Source organism: Nerophis ophidion, linkage group LG08, assembly GCF_033978795.1.
Source record: "Nerophis ophidion isolate RoL-2023_Sa linkage group LG08, RoL_Noph_v1.0, whole genome shotgun sequence".
Taxonomy (NCBI): domain Eukaryota; kingdom Metazoa; phylum Chordata; class Actinopteri; order Syngnathiformes; family Syngnathidae; genus Nerophis; species Nerophis ophidion.
Window position 1 is genome coordinate 9,880,947 of NC_084618.1, and position 24,118 is coordinate 9,905,064.

Here is a 24,118-nt window from a genome sequence, read left to right on the forward strand (position 1 = left end):
ATTTTCCTGTAAAAATACAGTAATTGGTCGAATGTTTGTATTTACAGTAGTGCACTGTAAAAACGACCATGTATTTCAAAGTTAAAAAGCCCCAAAAACCTAGTGGGTAATTTGCCAGAATTTTCCTGTAAAAATGAGGGAAGTAGCATTTTTCAATTTACAGTAGTTCAAGCAAAACAAGCACTGTAGATTTTACAGTAAAAAGCGAGAAATTTACTGTAAAAACAAAAGTGGTACCATTTTTCTATTTATAGTAATGTACTGTAAAAACAACAACCCTAGATTTTACAGTAAAAAAAACAACGACTTACAGTCGTCAGAATTTTACTGAAACAAATACAGCAAATAGTAAAATGTTTCTAATTACAGTAATGCACTGTAAAAACATTTATGTTTTTTTTTATAGATTTTACGATAAAAAGAATGGCAGCTCAGTTGCTAGAATTTTACTGTAAGTGATACCCTTTTCCCATTTACAGTAATGCACTGTAAAAACGGCTACAGATTTTACAATTTAAAAAATGACAGGTAAGTTGCCCCAATTTTACTGTAAAAATACAGTAATTGGTCGAATGTTTGTATTTACAGTAGTGCACTATAAAAACGACCATGTATTTTAAAGTTAAAAAAAACCCAAAACCTAGTGGGTAATTTGCCAGAATTTTCCCGTAAAAATGAGGGAAGTAGCATTTTTCAATTTACAGTAGTACAAGCAAAACAAGCACTGTTGATTTTACAGTAAAAAGCGAGAGTTTTACTGTAAAAACAAAAGTGGTACCATTTTTCTATTTATAGTAATGTACTGTAAAAACAACAACCCTAGATTTTACAGTAAAAAACAACAACTTACAGTCGTCAGAATTTTAATGAAACAAATACAGCAAATAGTAAAATGTTTCTAATTACAGTAATGCACTGTAAAACCATTTATGTTTTTTTTATAGATTTTACTATAAAAAGTTGCTGAAATTTTACTGTAAGTAATACCCTTTTCCCATTTACAGTAATGCACTGTAAAAACGGCTACAGATTTTACAATTGAAAAATGACAGGTAAATTGCCCCAATTTTTCTGTAAAAATACAGTAATTGGCACATGTTTTGTAATTACAGTAATGTACTGTAAAAACAAAAACTTCAGATTTTAATGTTAACAAAAAAAAATGTCTAATTTGCCAGAATTTTGCTGTCAAAATAAGAGCAGTACACTGTAAAACAACAACTATGCATTTTACTGTAAAATAAAATCTGCCAGAATACAGTAATTGTTCTATTACAGTAATGCACTGTAAAAAACGCTAACCCTATTTTTTACAGTAAAAAACACACAAAAAAAAACTGGCCTCGGTCGTCAAAATTTTTCTGAAAAAATAAAAGTGGTACCATTTTCCAATTTACAGTAATGCCCTGTAAAATCTACGACCATAGACTTTACGGTTCATAAAGTTGACATGTCCGTCGCCGGATTTGTTATTATAAAAATAACATCCATCCATCCGTTTTCTACCGCTTGTCCCTTTTTGGGGTGGCGGGGGGGCGCTGGAGCCTATCTCAGCTGCATTGGGGTGGAAGGCGGTGTACACCCTGGACAAGTCGCCACCTCATCGCGGGGCCAACACAGATAGATGGACAACTGTCAGAAAAATTGTATGTAAATTATGCAAAAACTTTCTGCTCTCTGAGTTTCCAGCGAACGGATGAGAGCTTTCTTTGTCAAACCAAGTAAAGTCTTGGAAGATTCCGCCGTTCCTGTTGTGACATGTGTTGCTGTGTAAACATGAAATCTGCGTTCAAAAGACTCCGGCTTATTAGTGATTCCCAAAGCCCCAAAAAAGTCTGCGGGCTATAGAGCGTTTTCCGTTCGGGCTCCAGTACTTTGGAATGCCCTCCCGGTAACAGTTCGAGATGCTACCTCAGTAGAAGCATTTAAGTCTCACCTTAAAACTCATCTGTATACTCTAGCCTTTAAATAGACCTCCTTTTTAGACCAGTTGATCTGCCGCTTCTTTTCTTTCTCCTATGTCCCCCCCTCCCTTGTGGAGGGGGTCCGGTACGATGGCCATGGATGAAGTTCTGGCTGTCCAGAGTCGGGACCCAGGATGGACCGCTCGTCGGGACCCAGGATGGACCGCTTGCCTGTGTATCGGTTGGGGACATCTCTACGCTGCTGATCCGCCTCCGCTTGGGATGGTTTCCTGTGGACGGGACTCTCGCTGCTGTCTTGGATCTGCTTTGAACTGAACTCTCGCGGCTGTGTTGGAGCCACTATGGATTGAACTTTCAAGGTTCTCATAGTCATCATTGTCACTGGCGTCCCACTGGGTGTGAGTTTTCCTTGCCCACTGGGTGTGAGTTTTCCTTGCTCTTTTGTGGGTTCTTCAGAGGATGTCAGAGTCGTAGTGGTTTGTACAGTCCTTTGAGACATTTGTAATTTAGGGCTATATAAATAAACATTGATTGATAGATTGAAACAATTAATAAAGAAGAGACGTAAACCTTTTTCGTCAGAGCGTGGTGCAGGACTGTACACATAGTACAGTGGGCATGTCCCTCCTCAGGTCTGAGTCCAAATTTAATTTTGTCTCTGTTTGATTATTTGCTTTTTAAGTTAAAGTTAAACTTTAAAAGTTAAAGTTAAAGTACCAATGATTGTCACACACACACTAGGTGTGCTGAAATTTAGCCTCTGCATTTGACCCATCCCCTTGATCACCCCCTGGGAAGTGAGGGGAGCAGTGGGCAGCAGCGGTGCCGCGCCCGGGAATCACTTACGGTGATTTAACCCCCAATTCCAACTCTAGAGGTAATGGGTCCCATTTTTTTATAGTCTTTGGTATGACTCGGCCGGGGTTAGAACTCCCAACCTACCGATCTCAGGGGGGACACTCTAACCACTAGGCCACTGAGTAGGTTTTGTCTTGTTTAATAGCTGTCATCGGTGTTTGAACCTGACAACAACATTCACACACTAGGGACCATTTAGTGTTGCCGGTCAGTTTCATTTGATGTAAATTGGTATTTGGTTGTTCATATGGAATCCAGTCGGTGCCGTAGAATTTTGCAATTCACAGTAAAACAACAAGAACCGTACATTTTTTACGGCAACAAAAACTGGCAGCTGAGTCGCCAGAATGTTCTGGAAACAATGTAAGTGCAGGGTAAAATCCACCACATTTTCACGATCGAATTCTGGCGAGTGAGCTACCAGTTTTATATGGTTCAGACCACTAAACAACATTCACTTCTTGACAGTTTGAGGTAAAGATGCGAGACTTCGTCATTCAAACCTGAATGTGCTATCAGATGACTCCCCTTCACCCCCCACCCCCTCGCTCGCTCAGCTGTTAGCGTTTCTTGGCGTGGGGGAAGAACGCCCCACTCCCGCCGGTCCTTCACACCCAAGGTCCCAATCGGTGTTTGCGGTCACAGGCTTGAAATGAGAACGTTTGGCTTTTTTGACACAGCATGAGTCCCAAGTGAAGGGGCACAGCTTCCGACCAACAGGTCGTGTCAAGGGACAGAACGGGTTTTTTGGTATTTTGGCACAACGCAGCTTTCAGCTCTCTTGCCGAGGAGCAGTTTCCTGTCGGTTTCTATGAATAACCTCACAGGAAGCGGCTCTTTCTTGACGTGACGCCAGGCCAGAGAGTCGCTTTCATTCCAAGAACAAAATACTTGGCCTGGTGACAGGGACCTTTTGGATCTGATGTTGAGCAAGGACGCATTGTTTAGGCCCCAAGACCACTTCCTCTTCTGAAAGGATCAGGGACCACCGTCCTTTGAAACGAAACGACGTAGAAAGCCTATCGCTGAAATTCTCAGGAAGTTCAATCAATGGCAAACGGACTGTTCAGTTGATCTTACAAGATGCCTTCCTCAGTTCATGTTCATAGACTTAGATTGGTCAGATCCATTTGAAATGACTCGGTCTGACCAATCCAAGGCTTCATCAGTTCATGTTCATAGACTTAGATTAGTCAGATCTAGTCTAAATACTGGTCTCAAAGCTCCAACGCACCAGCATTTAGACTATTTAGACTTATTGTTTAGGCCCCAAGACCACTTCCTCTTCTGAAAGGATCAGGGACCACCGTCCTTTGAAACGAAGCGACGTAGAAAGCCTGTCGCTGAAATTCTCAGGAAGTTCAATCGATGGCAAAGGACTGTTCAGTTGGTCTTAAAAGATGCTTTCCTCAGTTCATGTTCATAGACTTAGATTGGTCAGATCCATTTGAAATGACTCGGTCTGACCAATCCAAGGCTTCATCAGTTCATGTTCATAGACTTAGATTAGTCAGATCTAGTCTAAATACTGGTCTCAAAGCTCCAACGCACCAGCATTTAGACTATTTAGACTTATTGTTTAGGCCCCAAGACCACTTCCTCTTCTGAAAGGATCAGGGACCACCGTCCTTTGAAACGAAGCGACGTAGAAAGCCTGTCGCTGAAATTCTCAGGAAGTTCAATCGATGGCAAAGGACTGTTCAGTTGGTCTTAAAAGATGCTTTCCTCAGTTCATGTTCATAGACTTAGATTGGTCAGATCCATTTGAAATGACTCGGTCTGACCAATCCAAGAATTCATCAGTTCATGTTCATAGACTTAGATTGGTCAGATCTAGTCTAAATACTGGTCTCAAAGCTCCAACGCACCAGCATTTAGACTATTTAGACTTATTGTTTAGGCCCCAAAACCACTTCCTCTTCTGAAAGGATCAGGGACCACCGTCCTTTGAAACGAAGCGACGTAGAAAGCCTGTCGCTGAAATTCTCAGGAAGTTCAATCGATGGCAAACGGACTGTTCAGTTGATCTTACAAGATGCCTTCCTCAGTTCATGTTCATAGACTTAGATTGGTCAGATCCATTTGAAATGACTCGGTCCGACCAATCCAAGGCTTCATCAGTTCATGTTCATAGACTTAGATTAGTCAGATCTAGTCTAAATACTGGTCTCAAAGCTCCAACGCACCAGCATTTAGACTATTTAGGCTTATTGTTTAGGCCCCAAGACCACTTCCTCTTCTGAAAGGATCAGGGACCACCGTCCTTTGAAACAAAAGGACATAAAAAGCCTGTCGTTGAAATTCTCAGGAAGTTCAATCGATGGCAAACGGACTGTTCAGTTGGTCTTACAAGATGCCTTCCTCAGTTCATGTTCACACTCACATTGGTCAGATCCATTTGAAATTACTCAAACTGACCAATCTAAGGTTTCATCAGTTCATGTTCATAGACTTAGATTGGTCAGAACTAGTCTAAATACTGGTGCCAAAGCTCCAACGCACCAGCATTTAGACTAGATCTGACCATATCTAGGTCTTTGCGCACAAACTGGTGAGACAAACTGAACAGTCTGGATGCGATCGATTGAATACCCTAGGAACACAGTGAACTGATGAATGAGAACATCCAAAGACATGTTGCTGAAAGTAAGTGTAGTATCTGCTTTACTACAAAACAACATGTTTTTGTGGAAGTCCAAATTAATGGGGAAAAGCAGACAGCCAGTTATGGTAAACAGTGTTCCATCATTCTAGACAGATAATAACATACAATAAAATACAGTGTATCCCACAAGAGTTTGGGCCACTACTCCAGGAGTACCAGGCACCATGTTAAGAGAACGTCAACGATTACGTATAGCCTAGGTCTTGACGCTTTGAGAACACTCACATACACGCCCTTACATGGTCATGGTGAAGTCAACTCCAGGACCATGAACCTAATGAACTGAGATTGCATTGTTTTGGTCTTTAAGAACAGGTCGTCTGGCCGCCCCAGGAGAGAGATATTTTAAATTGGCTAGATCCTCGACAGGTTCCTGCTGTACCTGAAGTGATGCTGGCTTGGTCAATAAAGCTTTTATTTATTGGTCATCACCGGCGTGATCCTTGATCCTTCACACACCTACGCCCCACCTTGACAGTTGGGTATGCAAGGATTCGGGCCAGTACTCCAGAAGTACCAGGCACCATGTGAAGAGAATGTCAACAGTTAGGTATAGCCTAGGTTTTGACACTAAGAACAGATCGTCTGGCCGCCCCAGGAGAGAGCTCACTGGTCATCACCGGCATAACCGGCATTATCCTTGATCCTTAACACACCTACGCCCCACCTCTACCCAAGAGAAAGTAACTAGGCCAGAGGCGCGACACGAGCAAATGACCAAAGAAGATTTGCCGGATGTTGATGCCATCAAAACCTGAGTAATTTTACTTCAACTTTATTGTACACTTGAGTAACAGTTGGGTATGCGAGGATTCGGGCCAGTACTCCAGGAGTACCAGGCACCATGTTAAAAGTACGTCAACAGCTAGGTATAGCCTAGGTCTTGGCGGTAAGAACAGATCGTCTGGCCGCCCCAGGAGAAAGATATTTCAAATTGGCTAGCTCCTCCCCAGGTTCCTGCTGGACCTGAAGTGATGCTGGCTTGGTCAATAAAGATTTTATTCATTGGTCATCACCGGCATTATCCTTGATCCTTAACACACCTACGCCCCACCTCTACCCAGGAGAAAGTAACGAGGCTAGAGAAATGACACGAGCAAATGACCAAAGAACCTTTTCCTGATGGTGATGTCATCGAAACCTGAATTGTTTTACTTCAACTTTACTGTACACTTGAGTGACAGTTGGTTATGCGAGGATTCGGGCCAGTACTCCAGAAGTACCAGGTACCATGTTAAGAGAACGTCAACAGTTAGGTATAGCCTAGGTCTTGACGCTTTGGGAACTCTCACATACACGCCTTTACATGGTCAGGGTGAAGTCAACCCCAGTACCATGAACCTCATGAACTGAGATGACAATGCTTCGGTCTTTAAGAACAGATTGTCTGGCCGCCCCAGGAGAGAGATATTTCAAATTGGCTAGATCCTCCCCAGGTTCCTGCTGGACCTGAAGTGACGCTGGCGTGGTCAAGAAAGCTTTTATTCATTGGTCATCACCGGCGTCATCCTTGATCCTTCACACACCTACGCCCCACCTTGACAGTTTAGTTATGCAAGGTTTTGGGCCAGTACTCCAGAAGTACCAGGCTCCATGTTAAGAGAACGTCAACAGTTAGGTATAGCCTAGGTTTTGACACTAAGAACAGATCGTCTGGCCGCCCCAGGAGAGAGCTCTTTCAAATTGGCTAGATCCTCCCCAGGTTCCTGCTGGACCTGTAGTGATGCTGGCTTGGTCAATAAAGCTTTTATTCACTGGTCCTCACCGGCATTATCCTTGATCCTTAACGCACCTATGCCCCACCTCTTCCCAGGAGAAAGTAACTAGGCAAGAGGCGTGACACAAGCAAATGACCAAATAAGCTTTGCCGGATGTTGATGCCATCAAAACCTGAGTAATTTTACTTCAACTTTACTGTACACTTGAGTAACAGTTGGGTATGCGAGGATTCTGGCCAGTACTCCAGGAGTACCAGGCACCATGTTAAAAGTACGTCAACAGTTAGGTGTAGCGTAGGTCTTGGCGGTAAGAACAGATCGTCTGGCCGCCCCAGGAGAGAGATATTTCAAATTGGCTAGCTCTTCCCCAGGTTCCTGCTGGACCTGAAGTGATGCCGGCTTGGTCAATAAAGATTTTATTCATTGGTCATCACCGGCATCATCCTTGATCCTACACACACCTACGCCCCACCTTGACAGTTGGGTATGCAAGGATTCGGGCCAGTACTCCAGGAGTACCAGGCACCACGTTAAGAGAACGTCAACAGTTAGGTATAGCCTAGGTCTTGACGCCTTGAGAACACTCACATACACGCCTTTACATGGTCATGGTGAAGTCAACTACAGTACCATGAACCTCATGGACTGAGATTACATTGTTTCGGTCTTTAAGAACAGGTCGTCTGGCCGCCCCAGGAGAGAGATATTTCAAATTGGCTCGATCCTCCCCAGGTTCCTGCTGGACCTGAAGTGATGCTGGCTTGGTCAATAAAGATTTTATTCATTGGTCATCACAGGCGTCATCCTTGATCCTTAACACACCTACGCCCCACCTTAACAGTTGGGTATGCAAGGTTTCGGGCCACTACTTCAGGAGTACCAGGGACCATGTTAAGAAAACGTCAACAGTTAGGTATAGCCTAAGTCTTGATGTTAAGAACAGGTCCTCTGGCCGCCCCAGGAGAGAGATATTTCAAATTGGCTCGATCCTCCACAGGTTCCTGCTGGACCTGAAGTGACGCTGGCTTGGTCAATAAAGTTTTTATTCATTGGTCATCACCGGCATCCTCCTTGATCCTTCACACACCTATGCCCCACCTTAACAGTTGGGTATGCAAGGTTTCAGGCCAGTACTCCAGGAGTACCAGGCACCATGTTAAAAGTACGTCAACAGTTAGGTGTAGCCTAGGTCTTGGCGGTAAGAACAGATCGTCTGGCCGCCCCAGGAGAGAGCTCTTTCAAATTGGCTAGATCCTCCCCAGGTTCCTGCTGGACCTGAAGTGACGCTGGCTTGGTCAATAAAGTTTTTATTCATTGGTCATCACCGGCGTCATCCTTGATCCTTAACACACCTAACATAGGTTCCAAACAGCATCTTTTAACTAGACTTGAATAAATGTCGGACTCACCACGAGATTCCCAATGACCATGACCATCATGAAGACAATGAGACACATCCCGGCTCCGGCCACCTCCATGCAGTCCCACATGGTCTCGATCCACTCCCCGCACAGAATGCGGAAGACGATGAGGAAGGAGTGGAAGAAGTCGGTCATGTGCCAGCGTGGGAGCTCGCAATCCTCAGCGATCTTGCACACGCAGTCCTTGTAGCTCTTCCCGAAGAGCTGCATGCCCACCACGGCAAAGATGAAGACGATGATGGCCAGCACCAGCGTCAGGTTGCCCAGGGCGCCCACGGAGTTCCCGATGATCTTGATGAGCATGCTGAGCGTGGGCCAGGACTTGGCCAGCTTGAAGACGCGAAGCTGAGGCCAAGTTGACGACACAAAACGCAGAAAGACAGAAACAACGAGAAAATGCGATTTCGGTAGAAATTGCGTTTCAAATGTGAAAAGCTGAAGGTGAACTAAAATGCTAACAGTTATCGCAAGATAGCATCAAGTAACAAAATATATTACTACTGGGTGTAGACCTGCAAAATGATCCGGCATACTATGCTACTACATGTTAGCATGCTCAAAGTAAGCATGTGTCAAATTAATGAAACGATGTGTTAAAAAACTGTCATGCTAATGTTAGCCTCTTAACATGCTGACAGTTAGCATGGATGTAGTAACAAAATATTTCATTATAAAGTGCACATCTGAAAAATGTGTTTAAAAAGCTGGCATGCTAACAGTTAGCATGCCTCAAACAATTAAATACCTGACTCAGAGGTGTTTACCTGCAGAATGGGCATGCAAAAAATGTTAGCATGCTAACTGTTAGAATCTTATTATGCTAACAGTTATCATGTTAGCATGCTAACAGTTAGCCTACCACAAGTAACAAAATATTTGACTCAGGTGCCTTCCAAAAAATTGTTAAAAAGCTAGCATTATATTTTATTAGCATGTTAATGAGATTACAGTTAGCATGCATGAAGTAACAAAAAAATTCAACTCTCAAATATATATGAGCTAAAAACGATATAATGTACTACTAGTTAGCCTCGAGCAAAAAAATATTTGACTTGAGGTGTGTACTTGCAGAATAATCTAAAAATGCTAGCATGCTAACAGCTACAATGTTAGCATGAAAAAATTATCATATTAGCATGCGAACAGTTAGCGTACCTCAAGTAACAAAACATTTGACTCAGGTTTATTTTAGTAAAATAGCTTAAAAATCTAGCATGCTGATATTAGCATGTTAACATGCTGACAGTTTACATGCATGAAGTATGAAAAACATGCGAAAACTGCAAAATGAGCTAAAAAAAAAAAGCTGGCATGCAAACATGCTATTTTAGCATGCTAACTGTTAGCATGTAAACAGTCAGCATCCCTCAGGTAACAATATTTGACTCTGAGATGTATACCTCCAAACATTTGTTAAAAGGCTAGCATGTTCATAATAAAATATTAGCTTTTTAGCTATTACTTTAAGAACAAATCTGCTATTTTGACTAACATTGTCAGGAAGCATTTTGATTTTGGAACAGTTTGAACCGAAAATATGGAAGTAGTAACTCTTAAAAAGGGAATTAGAAGGAATGCTAAAATTAGCGCGATAACAGGCTACCAGTTAGCTTCAAGCAATAAAATATTTGACTTGAGGTGTATACTTGCAGAATAAGCTATAACATGCTAGCATGGTAACAGTTAGAATGTTAGCATGCTAACAATTATCATATTAGCATGCTAACAGTTAGCGTGATAGTGTGCTACCAGTTAGCCTCAAGCAATAAAATATTTGACTTGAGGTGTATACTTGCAGAATAAGCTAAACATGCTAACATCTCAACAGTTAGAATGTTAGCATGCTAACAATTATTATATTTGTATGCTAACAGTTAGCACACATCAAGTAACAATAAAAATGACTCAGGTGTATTCCAGTAAAATAGCTTAAAAATCTAGTATGCTAATATCAGCATGTTAACATGCTGACAGTTCACATGCATGAAGTATGAAAAACATGCGAAAACTGCGAAATGAGCTAAAAAAAAAAGCTAGCATGCAAACATGCTATTTTAGCATGGTAACTGTTAGCATGTAAACAGTCAGCATTCCTCAGGTAACAATATTTGACTCTGAGATGTATACCTACAAACATTTGTTAAAAAGCTAGCATGTTCATAATAAAATATTAGCTTTTTAGCTATTACTTTAAGAACAAATCTGCTATTTTGACTAACATTGTCAGGAAGCATTTTGATTTTGGAACAGTTTGAACCGAAAATACGAAGTAGTAAGTCTTAAATAGGGAGTTAGAAGGAATGCTAAAATTAGCGCGATAACGTGCTACCAGTTAGCTTCAAGCAATAAAATATTTGACTTGAGGTGTATACTTGCAGAATAAGCTATAACATGCTAGCATGGTAACAGTTAGAATGTTAGCAAGATGAACATGCTAACAATTATCATATTAGCATGCTAACAATTATCATATTAGCATGCTAACAGTTAGCGTGATAGCGTGCTACCAGTTAGCCTCAAGCAATAAAATATTCCACTTGAGGCGTATACTTGCAGAATAAGCTAAACATGCTAACATGTCAACAGTTAGAACGTTAGCATGCTAACAATTATTATATTTGTATGATAACAGTTAGCACACATCAAGTAACAATAAAAATGACTCAGGTGTATTCCAGCAAAATAGCTTAAAAATCTAGTATGCTAATATTAGCATGTTAACATGCTGACAATTCACATGCATGAAGTATGAAAAACATGCGAAAACTGCGAAATGAGCTAAAAAAAAAAGCTAGCATGCAAACAAGCTATTTTAGCATGCTAACTGTTAGCATGTAAACAGTCAGCATCCCTCAGGTAACAATATTTGACTCTGAGATGTATACCTACAAACATTTGTTAAAAAGCTAGCATGTTCATAATAAAATATTAGCCTTTTAGCTATTACTTTAAGAACAAATCTGCTATTTTGACTAACATTGTCAGGAAGCATTTTGATTTTGGAACAGTTTGAACCGAAAATATGGAAGTAGTAACTCTTAAATAGGGAGTTAGAAGGAATGCTAAAATTAGCGTGATAACGTGCTACCAGTTAGCTTCAAGCAATAAAATATTTGACTTGACGTGTATACTTGCAGAATAAGCTATAACATGATAGCATGGTAACAGTTAGAATGTTAGCATGCTAACAATTATCATATTGGCATGCTAACAGTTAGCGTAATAGCGTGCTACCAGTTAGCCTCAAGCAATAAAATATTAGACTTGAGGTGTATACTTGCCGAAAAAGCTATAACATGCTAGCATGGTAACAGTTAAAATGTTAGCATGCTAACAATGATCATATTAGCATGCTAACAGTTAGCGTGATAGCGTGCTACCAGTTAGCCTCAAGCAATAAAATATTTGACTTGAGGCGTATACTTGCAGAATAAGCTAAACATGCTAACATGTCAACAGTTAGAACGTTAGCATGCTAACAATTATTATATTTGTATGCTAACAGTTAGCATACATCAAGTAACAATAAAAATGACTCGGGTGTATTCCAGCAAAATAGCTTAAAAATCTAGCATGCTAATATTAGCATGTTAACATGCTGACAGTTCACATGCATGAAGTATGAAAAACATGCGAAAACTGCGAAATGAGCTAAAAAAAAAAAAGCTAGCATGCAAACAAGCTATTTTAGCACGCTAACTGTTAGCATGTAAACACTCAGCATCCCTCAGGTAACAATATTTGACTCTGAGATGTATACCTACAAACATTTGTTAAAAAGCTAGCATGTTCATAATAAAATATTAGCTTTTTAGCTATTACTTTAAGAACAAATCTGCTATTTTGACTAACATTGTCAGGAAGCATTTTGATTTTGGAACAGTTTGAACCGAAAATACGAAGTAGTAAGTCTTAAATAGGGAGTTAGAAGGAATGCTAAAATTAGCGCGATAACGTGCTACCAGTTAGCTTCAAGCAATAAAATATTTGACTTGAGGTGTATACTTGCAGGATAAGCTATAACATGCTAGCATGGTAACAGTTAGAATGTTAGCAAGATGAACATGCTAACAATTATCATATTAGCATGCTAACAATTATCATATTAGCATGCTAACAGTTAGCATGATAGCGTGCTACCAGTTAGCCTCAAGCAATAAAATATTACACTTGAGGCGTATACTTGCAGAATAAGCTAAACATGCTAACATGTCAACAGTTAGAACGTTAGCATGCTAACAATTATTATATTTGTATGCTAACAGTTAGCATACATCAAGTAACAATAAAAATGACTCGGGTGTATTCCAGCAAAATAGCTTAAAAATCTAGCATGCTAATATTAGCATGTTAACATGCTGACAGTTCACATGCATGAAGTAAGAAAAACATGCGAAAACTGCCAAATGAGTAAAAAAAAAAAGCTAACATGCAAACATGCTATTTTAGCATGCTAACTGTTAACATGTAAACAGTCAGCATTCCTCAGGTAACCGCCAAACATTTGTTAAAAAGCTAGCATGTTCATAATAAAATAATTGCTTTTTAGCTATTTCTTTTTAACCTGATATTTTTCCTAACATTATCAGGACACAATTTGATTTTGTAACAGTTTGAAGCAGAGGTCAGCAACCTTTTTGAAAGCAAGAGCTACTTCTTGGGTACTGATTAATGCCAAGGGCTACCAGTTTGATACACACTTAAATACATTGACATAAATAGCCAATTTGCTCAATTTACCTTTAATAAATAAATCTATATGTATAATAAATTGGGTATTTCTGTCTGTCATTCCGTCGAAATTTTTTTTTCCTTTTACAGATGTTTTTTTGTAGAGAATAAATGATGAAAAAAACATTTAATTGAACGGTTTAAAAGAGGAGAAACAGGAAAAAAATGAAAATTACATTTTGAAACATAGTTTATCTTCAATTCCGACTTTTTAAATTTCAAAATTCATCCGAAAAAAAGAAGAGAAAAATATGCTAATTTAAATCTTTTTGAAAAAATTTAAAAAATAATTTATAGAACATCATTAGTAATTTTTCCTGATTAAGATTAATTTTAGAATTTTGATGACATGTTTTAAATAGGTTAAAATCCAATCTGCATTTTGTTGGACTATATAAAAATCATTATTTCTTCTAGATTTTCCCAAACAAAAATTTTAAAATAAATTCAAAAGACTTTGAAATAAGATTTAAATTTGATTCTACAGATTTTTTAGATTTGCCAGAATAATTTTTTTGAATTTTAATCATAATAAGTTTGAAGAAATATTTCACAAATATTCTTCGTTCAAAAAACAGAAGCTAAAACGAAGAATTAAATTAAAATGTATTTATTATTCTTTACAATAAAAAAAAATACTTGAGAAAATGTAGTTAATTTGAATCTTTTGAAAATATTAAAAAAAAAAATTTATGGAACATCATTAGTAATTTTTCCTGATTAAGATTAATTTTAGAATTTTAATGACATGTTTTAAATAGGTTAAAATCCAATCTGCACTTTGTTAGAATATATAACAAATTGGACCAAGCTTTATTTCTAACAAAGACAAATCATTATTTCTTCTAGATTTTCCAGAACAAAAATTTTAAAAGAAATTCGAAAGACTTTGAAATAAGATCCTACAGATTTTCTAGATTTTCCAGAATATTTTGGGGGGAATTTTAATCATAATAAGTTTGAAGAAATATTTCACAAATATTCTTCGTCGAAAAAAACAGAAGCTAAAATGAAGAATTAATATAAAATGTATTTATTTTTCTTTACAATAAATTAAAAAAAATACTTGAACATTGATTTAAATTGTCAGGAAAGAAGAGGAAGGAATTTAAAAGGTAAAAAGACTTTCAAATAAGATTTATATTTGTTTCTAAAGATTTTCTAGATTTGCCAGAATATTTTGGGGGAATTTTAATCACAATAAGTTTGAAGAAATATTTAACAAATATTCTTCGTCGAAAAAACAGAAGCTAAATTGAAGAATTCAAGTAAAATGTATTTATTATTCTTGACAATAATAAAATTAATTTACTTGAGCATTGATTTAAATCGTCAGGAAAGATGAGGAAGGAATTTAAAAGGTAAATGTGTTTAAAAATCCTAAAATCATTTTTAAGATTGCATTTTTTCTCTAAAATTGTCTTTCTGAAAGTAAAAAAATAAATGAATTTATTTCAACAAGTGAAGACCAAGTCTTTCAAATATTTTCTGGGATTTTCAAATTCTATTTGAGTTTTGTCTCTCTTAGAATTAAAAATGTCCAGCAAAGTGAGACCAGCTTGCTAGTAAATAAATACAATTGAAAAAATTGAAGCGGCTCACTGGTAAGTGCTGCTATTTGAGCTATTTTTAGAACAGGACTCATCTGGTCCTTACGGGCGGACCTGGTGTTGATGACCTCTGGAACTTTGAAGCATGCTAGTATGCTAACGTGCTAACAAATATAAAAAAATGAGCTGAATTGTTGAAATGTTGAGGGTTCCTCACCAGACGGAAGGAGCGCAGCACGGAGAGACCCTGGACGTTGGCCAGTCCCAACTCCACCAGGCTGAGCGTGACGATGATGCTGTCGAAAATGTTCCAGCCGACTTGGAAGTAGTAGTAAGGATCCATGGCGATCAGCTTGAAGAACATCTCCGCCGTGAAGATCCCGGTGAAAACCTACCAAAAAAACCAAACAGACTTCTGGAGTTTGTAAGAAAGGGGTAGATGTAGACAAGTCCTCACCAGGTTCCCCACAGAGAGGACGTCCTCAAAGTCGGGGGTCATGGGGTAGTGCTCCATGGCCATGAAGAGGGTGTTGAGCACGATGCAGATGGTGATGCCCAAGTCCACGAAGGGGTCCATCACCACCTGGTGCACACGCTTCTTCAAGACCACCCACGGAGCGCAGCAGTTCCACTTCAGGAAGATGTCGGCAAACTTGTACCAGCCCGGCGGACACGGCCTCTGGGCGTCCTCCAGCTCTGGTGGAGTCACACAACCAGGTAGTCTAGACCAGGGGTCACCAACACCAGGTCGCCCGTAAGGACCAGATGACTAAAAATAGCTCAAATAGCAGCACTTACCAGTGAGCTGCCTCGATTTTTTAAATTGTATTTATTTTTCTGCTTCTCCAACATACATGGAGAGGCAGTTTGATCGCTAAAGGAATGGCTGCTAAAAGTGTTGCAGCTATAAAAGCAGCAGAGGGCGCTGTTTCACGAGTCAATGCATCACTACTATAATCAATCACCAGCAGAGGGCGCTGTTTCACAAGTCAATGCATTACTGTACTATAGTGCAAGGGTCACCAACACCAGGTCGCCAGTAAGGACCAGATGATTAAAAATAGCTCAAATAGCAGCACTTACCAGTGAGCTGCCTCTATTTTTTAAATGGTATTTATTTACTAGCAAGCTGGTCTCGCTTTGCTGGACATTTTTAATTCTAAGAGAGACAAAACTCAAATACAATTTGAAAATCCCAGAAAATATTTGAAAGACTTGGTCTTCACTTGTTTAAATAAATTCACTTATTTTTTTTTTACTTTCCTTCTTATAACTTTCAGAAAGACAATTTTAGAAAAGAAATACAACCTTAAAAATGATTTTAGGATTTTTAAACACATATACCTTTTTACCTTTTAAATTCCTTCCTCTTCTTTCCTGACAATTTAAATCAATGTTCAAGTGAATTTATTTTTTTATTGTAAAAATAAGTAAATATATTTTAATTTAATTCTTCATTTTAGCTTCTGTTTTTTCGACGAAAAATATTTGGGAAATATTTCTTCAAACTTATTATGATTAAAATAAAAAATATATATATATTCTGGCAAATCTAAAAAATCTGTAAAATCAAATTTAAATCTTATTTCAAAGTCTTTTGAATTTCTTTTAAAATTTTGGTTCTGGAAAATCTAGAAGAAATAATGATTTGTCTTTGTTAGAAATATAGCTTGGTCCAATTTGTTATATATTCTAACAAAGTGCAGATTGGATTTTAAACTATTTAAAACATGTCATCAAAATTCTAAAATTCATCTTAATCAGGAAAAATGACTAATGATGTTCCATTAATTATTTAAAAAAAAAAAAATTCAAAAAGATTCGAATTAGCTAGATTTTCTCTTCTTTTTTTCGGTTGAATTTTGAATTAGTCAAAATTGAAGATAAACTATGTTTCAAAATGTAATTTTCATTTTTTTGTGTGTTTTCTCCTCTTTTAAACCGTTCAATTAAGTGTTTTTTTCATCATTTATTCTCTACAAAAAACCTTCCGTAAAAGGAAAAAAAATGTACGACGGGATGACAGACAGAAATACCCTTTTTTTTAATATATATATTTATTTATTAAAGGTAAATTGAGCAAATTGTCTATTTCTGGCAATTTATTTAAGTGTGTATCAAACTGGTAGCCCTTGGCATGAATCAGTACCCAAGAAGTAGCTCTTGCTTTCAAAAAGGTTGCTGACCCTGGTCTAGGGCAGACTTGGGCAAATTAAGGCCCGGGGGACACATGCGGCCCCTTCAGTTTTTCAATCTGGCCTGCCGGACATTCCCAAATATTATTTTATAGCTCTTTAAGATGGAAAGTGTAGCTGACATTATGATAATCTGCGCTTATGGATGATATACAAACCCCGTTTCCATATGAGTTGGGAATTTGTGTTAGATGTAAATATAAACAGAATACAATGATTTGCAAATCCTTTTCAAGCCATATTCAGTTGAATATGCTACAAAGACAACATATTTCATGTTCAAACTCATAGACTTTGTTTTTTTTTTGCAAATAATAATTAACTTAGAATTTCATGGCTGCAACACGTGCCAAAGTAGTTGGGAAAGGGCATGTTCACCACTGTGTTACATCACCTTTTCGTTTAACAACACTCAATAAACGTTTGGGAACTGAGGAAACTAATTGTTGAAGCTTTGAAAGTGGAATTCTTTCCCATTCTTGTTTTATGTAGAGCTTCAGTCCTTCAACAGTCCGGGGTCTCCGCTGTCCTATTTTACGCTTCATAATGCGCCACACAGGTCTAGACTGTAGGCGGGCCAGGAGAGGACCCCGCACTCTTTTTTTTTTACCAAGCCACGCTGTTGTAACACATGCTGAATGTGGCTTGGCATTGTCTTGCAGAAATAAGCAGGGGCGTCCATGAAAAAGACAGCACTTACTGTAGATGGCAGCATATGTTGTTCCAAAAGCTGTATGTACCTTTCAGCATTAATGGTGCCTTCACAGATGTGTAAGTTACCCATGCCTTGGGCACTAATGCACCCCCATACCATCACACATGCTGGGTTTTACACTTTGAGCCTAGAACAATCCGGAGGGTTCGCTTCCCCTTTGATGTCGAATATTTCCAAAAACAATTTGAAATGTGGACTCGTCAGACCACAGAACACTTTTCCACTTTTCATCAGTCCATCTTAGATGATCTCGGGGCCCAGAGAAGCCGGCGGCGTTTCTGGATGTTGTTGATGAATGGCTTTTCTTTTGCATAGTAGAGCATAACTTGCACTTACAAATGTAGCGACAAACTGTATTTAGTGACAGTGGTTACATGCGCTCTGAATACGCATTTGGAATATAAACTTTTATTTTTTTTTTGCAAATAATAATTAATTAAGAATTGTTTTATGTAGAGCTTCAGTCCTTCAACAGTCCGGGGTCTCGGCTGTCGTGTTTTATGCTTCATAATGTGCCACACAGGTCTAGACTGTAGGCTGGCCAGGAAAGTATCCGCACTCTTTTTGTATGAAGCCATGCTGTTCTAACACGTGCTGAATGTGGCTTGGCATTGTCTTGCTGAAATAAGCAGGGGCGTCCATGAAAAAGACGGCGCATAGATGGCAGCATATGTTGTTCCAAAAGCTGTATGTACCTTTCAGCATTAATGGTGCCTTCACAGATGTGTAAGTTACCCATGCCTTGGGCACTAATGCACCCCCATACCATCACACATGCTGGCTTTTACACTTTGAGCCTAGAACAATCCGGATGGTTCGCTTCCCCTTTGATGTCGAATATTTCCAAAAACAATTTGAAATGTGGACTCGTCAGACCACAGAACACTTTTCCACTTTTCATCAGTCCATATTAGATGATCTCGGGGCCCAGAGAAGCCGGCGGCGTTTCTGGATGTTGTTGATGAATGGCTTTTCTTTTGCACAGTAGAGCTTTAACTTGCACTTACAAATGTAGCGACAAACTGTATTTAGTGACAGTGGTTACATGCGCTCTGAATACGCATTTGGAATATAAACTTTTATTTTTTTTTTGCAAATAATAATTAATTTAGAATTGTTTTATGTAGAGCTTCAGTCCTTCAACAGTCCGGGGTCTCGGCTGTCGTGTTTTATGCTTCATAATGTGCCACACAGGTCTAGACTGTAGGCTGGCCAGGAAAGTATCCGCACTCTTTTTGTACGAAGCCATGCTGTTCTAACACGTGCTGAATGTGGCTTGGCATTGTCTTGCTGAAATAAGCAGGGGCGTCCATGAAAAAGACGGCGCTTAGATGGCAGCATATGTTGTTCCAAAAGCTGTATGTACCTTTCAGCATTAATGGTGCCTTCACAGATGTGTAAGTTACCCATGCCTTGGGCACTAATGCACCCCCATACCATCACACATGCTGGCTTTTACACTTTGCCTCGATAACAGTCTAGATCAGGGGTGTCAAACTCAAATACAGTGTGGGCCAAAATTTAAAACTAAAGAAAGCCGCGGGCCACGGTTGAACAAATTAACCTTTTAGGTGGTAGCGTGTATTGTAGTGTCCCGGAAGAGTTAGTGCTGCAAGGGTTCTGGGTATTTGTTCTGTTGTGTTACGGTACGGATGTTCTCCCGAAATGTGTTTGTCATTCTTGTTTGGTGTGGGTTCACAGTGTGGCGCATATTTGTAACAGTGTTAAAGTTGTTTCTACGACCACCCTCAAGTGTCACCTGTATGGCTGTTGACCAAGTATGTGTTGCATTCACTTATGAGTGTGTATAAGCCGCTTACATTATGAAGCTGTTTGTATGGAGGATAAGCGGACGTGAAGACAGGTTTTAAAGAACGTTAAAGGCCCCCGATATTGTTGTCCGGGTGGAAATCGGGAGATATTCGGGAGGGGCACTGAACTTCGGAAGTGTCCCGGGAAAATCGGGAGGGTTGGCAAGTATGAATATTAGCGGTGAACGCGGTGTTACAGCGGCACACCCACTGTATGATACCGGCAGGCCAGCTCTAATGTTAATTTGATATTGCCTCAAGGGCCAGAGTTTGACACCCGTCGTCTGGATGGTTCGCTTCCCCTTTGGTCCGGATGACACGATGTCGAATATTTCCAAAAACATTTTCAAATCATGACTCGTCAGACCACAGAACACTTTTCCACTTTGCATCAGTCCATCTTAGATGATCTCAGGCTCAGAGAAGCCGGCGGCGTATCTGGATGTTGTTGATAAATGGCTTTCGCCTTGCATAGCAGAGCTTTAACTTGCACTTACGGATGTAGCGACCAACTGTATTTAGTGACAGTGGTTTTCTGAAGTGTTCCTGAGCCCATGTGGTGATATCCTTTAGAGATTGATGTCGGTTTTTGATACAGTGCCCTCTGAGGGATGGAAGGTCATGGTTTCCGGCCATGCCGCTTACGTGGAGTGATTTCTCCAGATTCTCTGAACCTTTTGAGGATATTATGGAGCGTAGATGTTGAAATCCCTAAATTTCTTGCAATTGCACTTTGAGAAAGGTTGTTCTTAAACTGTTTGACTATTTGCTCACACAGTTGTGGACAAAGGGGTGTACCTCGCCCCATCCTTTCTTGTGAAAGACTGAGCATTTTTTTGGGAAGCTGTTTTTATAGCCAATCATGGCACCCACCTGTTCCCAATTAGCCTGCACACCTGTGGGATGTTCCAAATAAGTGTTTGATGAGCATTCCTCCACTTTATCAGCCACCTTTCCCAACTTCTTTGTCACGTGTTGCTGGCGTCAAATTCTAAAGTTAATGATTATGAGTTTGAACATGAAATATGTTGTCTTTGTAGCATATTCAACTGAATATGGCTTGAAAAGGATTTACAAATCATTGTATTCCGTTTATATTTACATCAAACACAATTTCCCAACTCATATGGAAACGGGGTTTGAACATACATTGTTTTGGTCAAAATATAAACAAAGAAAACACCTAGTAAGAAATATACATTATTCTCAGGCTTTCGTGGGCCACATTAAATGAGGAGACGGGCCGGATCTGGCCCCCGGGTCTTGAGTTTGACACATGTGGTCTAAATGGTCAAGGCCTGTTTCTATCGAGGTGGCAACTCTCCAGGGTAAAAGTGTCTGGATAAAACATAACACCCGGACGCAGAGATCCTTACCGCTGATTTAGTATTACGCTGAGGTCTTCTGGTCTCCTATTCTGAGCCTCTCTTGAGTCTAAGCCACGTTTATGTCCTCACACCCACAAAGGGCTTAACACTTTTACACTCTGGGCCACACCACTGACATCCCCGCTTTCTGCAGATATTAGCAAGACGGTACCTTCCATGGCGCTAGAAGGCCGCTGCGTCCGGCCCGGGTCGTCCGCCTGAAGCATGCTGTGGACAGAGCCTGAAGACTTCTCCCTGGGTTCGGTATCTGGAGCAGACTGGAGAAAATGGTCGCTCTTTAGTATCGGAGGCTTTCAACTGAAGGAGAGTGGAGGATTAGACCACGACTGACCTCCGAGCAGGTCTGTGGTTGGACGACCAGGCGGGGGACCGTCTTGCCATTGCAGTCCTTGATATCGTTGTCGTATTCGAGGCTGCGGTCGTCGTCAGCCTGCTCGGACGCCAAAGGCCGACTGAGTGACTTCTTACTGCTCAGAGAGGTTTGACTACCAGAGAGTTGAACCTGCAAAACAAAGTAGAACATGTCTTAAGTTCTCCCTTATTGTTCAGTTTTATTATTTCAGACAATTGTATGATAGAGAGACTCTCTTATTGTGGCAGTCCGCTCCCTGTATGATCAGTGCCAGAGCTTGGTCCGCATTGCCGGCAGTAAGTCGAACACGTTTCCAGTGAGGGTTGGACTCCGCCAAGACTGTCCTTTGTCACCGATTCTGTTCATAACTTTTATGGACAGAATTTCTAGGCGCAGTCAAGGCGTTGAGGGGTTCCGGTTTGGTGACCGCAGGATTAGGTCTCTGCTTTTTGCAGATGATGTGGTCCTGATGGCTTCATCTGACCGGGATCTTCAGCTCTCACTGGATCGGTTTGTAGCCGAGTGTGAAGCGACCGGAATGAGAATCAGCACCTCCATGGTTCTCGCCCGGAAAAGGGTGGAGTGCCATCTCCGGGTCGGGGAGGAGACCCTGCCCCAAGTGGAGGAGTTCAAGTACCTAGGAGTCTTGTTCACGAGTGAGGGAAGAGTGGATCGTGAGATCGACAGGCGGATCGGTGCGGCGTCTTCAGTAATGCGGACGTTGTACCGATCCATTGTGGTGAAGAAAGAGCTGAGCCGGAAGGCAAAGCTCTCAATTTACCGGTCGATCTACGTTCCCATCCTCACCTATGGTCATGAGCTTTGGGTCATGACCGAAAGGATAAGATCACGGGTACAAGCGGCCCAAATGAGTTTGGGTCTCTCCCTTAGAGATAGGGTGAGAAGCTCTGCCATCCGGGAGGAACTCAAAGTAAAGTGTATCGGCTGTGTATCGGCTGGGGACTTCTCTGCGCTGCTGATCCGCCTCCGCTTGGGATGGTTTCCTGCTGGCTCCGCTGTGAACGGGACTCTCGCTGCTGTGTTGGATCCGCTTTGGACTGGACTCTCGCGACTGTGTTGGATCCATTATGGATTGAACTTTCACAGTATCTTGTTAGACCCGCTCGACATCCATTGCTTTCCTCCTCTCCAAGGTTCTCATAGTCATCGTCACCGACGTCCCACTGGGTGTGAGTTTTCCTTGCCCTTATGTGGGCCTACCGAGGATGTCGTAGTGGTTTGTGTTGTGGTTTGTGCAGCCCTTTGAGACACTAGTGATTTAGGGCTATATAAGTAAACATTGATTGATTGATTGATAAAGCCGCTGCTCCTCCACATCAAGAGGAGCCAGATGAGGTGGTTCGGGCATCTGGTCAGGATGCCACCCGAACGCCTCCCTAGGGAGATGTTTAGGGCACGTCCAACCGGTAGGAGGCCACGGGGAAGACCCAGGACACGTTGGGAAGACTATGTCTCCCGGCTGGCCTGGGAACGCCTCGGGATCCCCCGGGAAGAGCTAGACGAAGTGGCTGGGGAGAGGGAAGTCTGGGTTTCCCTGCTTAGGCTGTTGCCCCCGCGACCCGACCTCGGCTAAGCGGAAGAAGATGGATGGATGGATGGATGTATGATAGAACTTTTTGGCAACACTTTGGGGAAGACCCTTTTCTGATACCAGTGCTCTGGCTTATGGCTCGAATACTAGCACGCTAGTCCCTCATGCCATACCACCCAGGTTCCAGTCCCAGGCGAAACAGAAAAAAAGCAGAGACTGAACCAAAGGGTTAAAGTGCTGCCGTGATCCGGATGAGAGTGAGGCTTAGGGAGGTGAGTCTAACGGAGGCCAGCCAGTCTGGAATGGCAATGTGTACATTGGTAAACCTCGTTCCCTGACAATTTTAAGAGCAGTGCTGGTTACCGGATTGATAGCTCTGGCTTTTAACCGAGCCGGACGAACCAGGTTGGATTCCTGTGTAGAACAGAAAAAGCAGTGACTAAACCAGGCAGGTAACAGTGATGCTGTGACCCAGATGAGAGTGAGGTACAGGTGGTTTAGTCCAACGAAGGCCAGCCAGTGTGGCTGGGCCATGTGTACGTTGGTAAACCTCACTCTTTGACAAGAACAGTACTGGTTACCAGGTTGATAGCTCGAGCTTTTAGCTCAAGTCCTGTGTTACACAAAAAATGCCTGGACTGAACCAAGGAGTTACCAAGGCAGGTCTGGATGTGTTCACTGGGAAAGAAGCCCACCCAAGATAGGTTCATCAAAAAAACCAGGCTTTGTTACAGTATGTTATTGGGTTCTCGTGTGAAGGCATACCTGCTCCTGACTCTTGAGCTGCTCGAGGATCCGCTGGAACTCCTCCTCTTTCTCTCTGGCTTCTCGCTGCGTGGCCTGATTCTGCTCGTCATATGCCATGGCCACCACGGCCAGGATTAGGTTGATGAGGTAAAAGGAACCCAGGAAGATCACCACCACGAAGAACAGCATGTAGGTTTTCCCGGCCGCCCGCAGGATCTGTGTTTGGAACAAACAAGAAGCTACGAGAAATAAGGAGACATTTCTGACGTCTGGAGGAATGCTTGCTGAATTCCAACCATCTGGAATAGGTTTTCCCAGTAGTCCTGTGTCATGAGTCTGAAGAGCGCCAGGAAAGCCCAGCCAAAAGAGTCAAGGCTGGTGTAGCCATAGTTTGGGTTCCCCCCAGCTTTCATGCAGGTGTAGCCTTCAGGGCAGAGTCTGAAGACAGGTCAAGGTGCTGAAGTCAGTCTTCTGCTCAGTCAACATTCAT

The 24,118-nt window shown here is 41.0% G+C and overlaps 1 protein-coding gene across 2 annotated transcripts in view; it reads right to left on the bottom strand.

Moving 5' to 3' along the window:
* scn4aa (sodium channel, voltage-gated, type IV, alpha, a) overlaps positions 1-24,118 on the bottom strand; it is an 81,596-nt gene that overhangs the window by 36,998 nt on the left and 20,480 nt on the right. The window contains exons 8-14 of one of the 2 annotated variants that reach the window (XM_061907654.1): positions 23,925-24,066; positions 23,647-23,844; positions 21,309-21,479; positions 21,129-21,234; positions 15,326-15,564; positions 15,086-15,259; positions 8,576-8,932 (exon numbers count right to left, since the gene is read on the bottom strand). In XM_061907654.1, coding sequence (XP_061763638.1) covers positions 8,576-8,932; positions 15,086-15,259; positions 15,326-15,564; positions 21,129-21,234; positions 21,309-21,479; positions 23,647-23,844; positions 23,925-24,066 — 1,387 coding nt within the window. Of the gene's footprint in view, positions 1-8,575; positions 8,933-15,085; positions 15,260-15,325; positions 15,565-21,128; positions 21,235-21,308; positions 21,480-23,646; positions 23,868-23,924; positions 24,067-24,118 lie in introns of those variants that run through there. The other variant, XM_061907655.1, reaches the window with a different exon arrangement.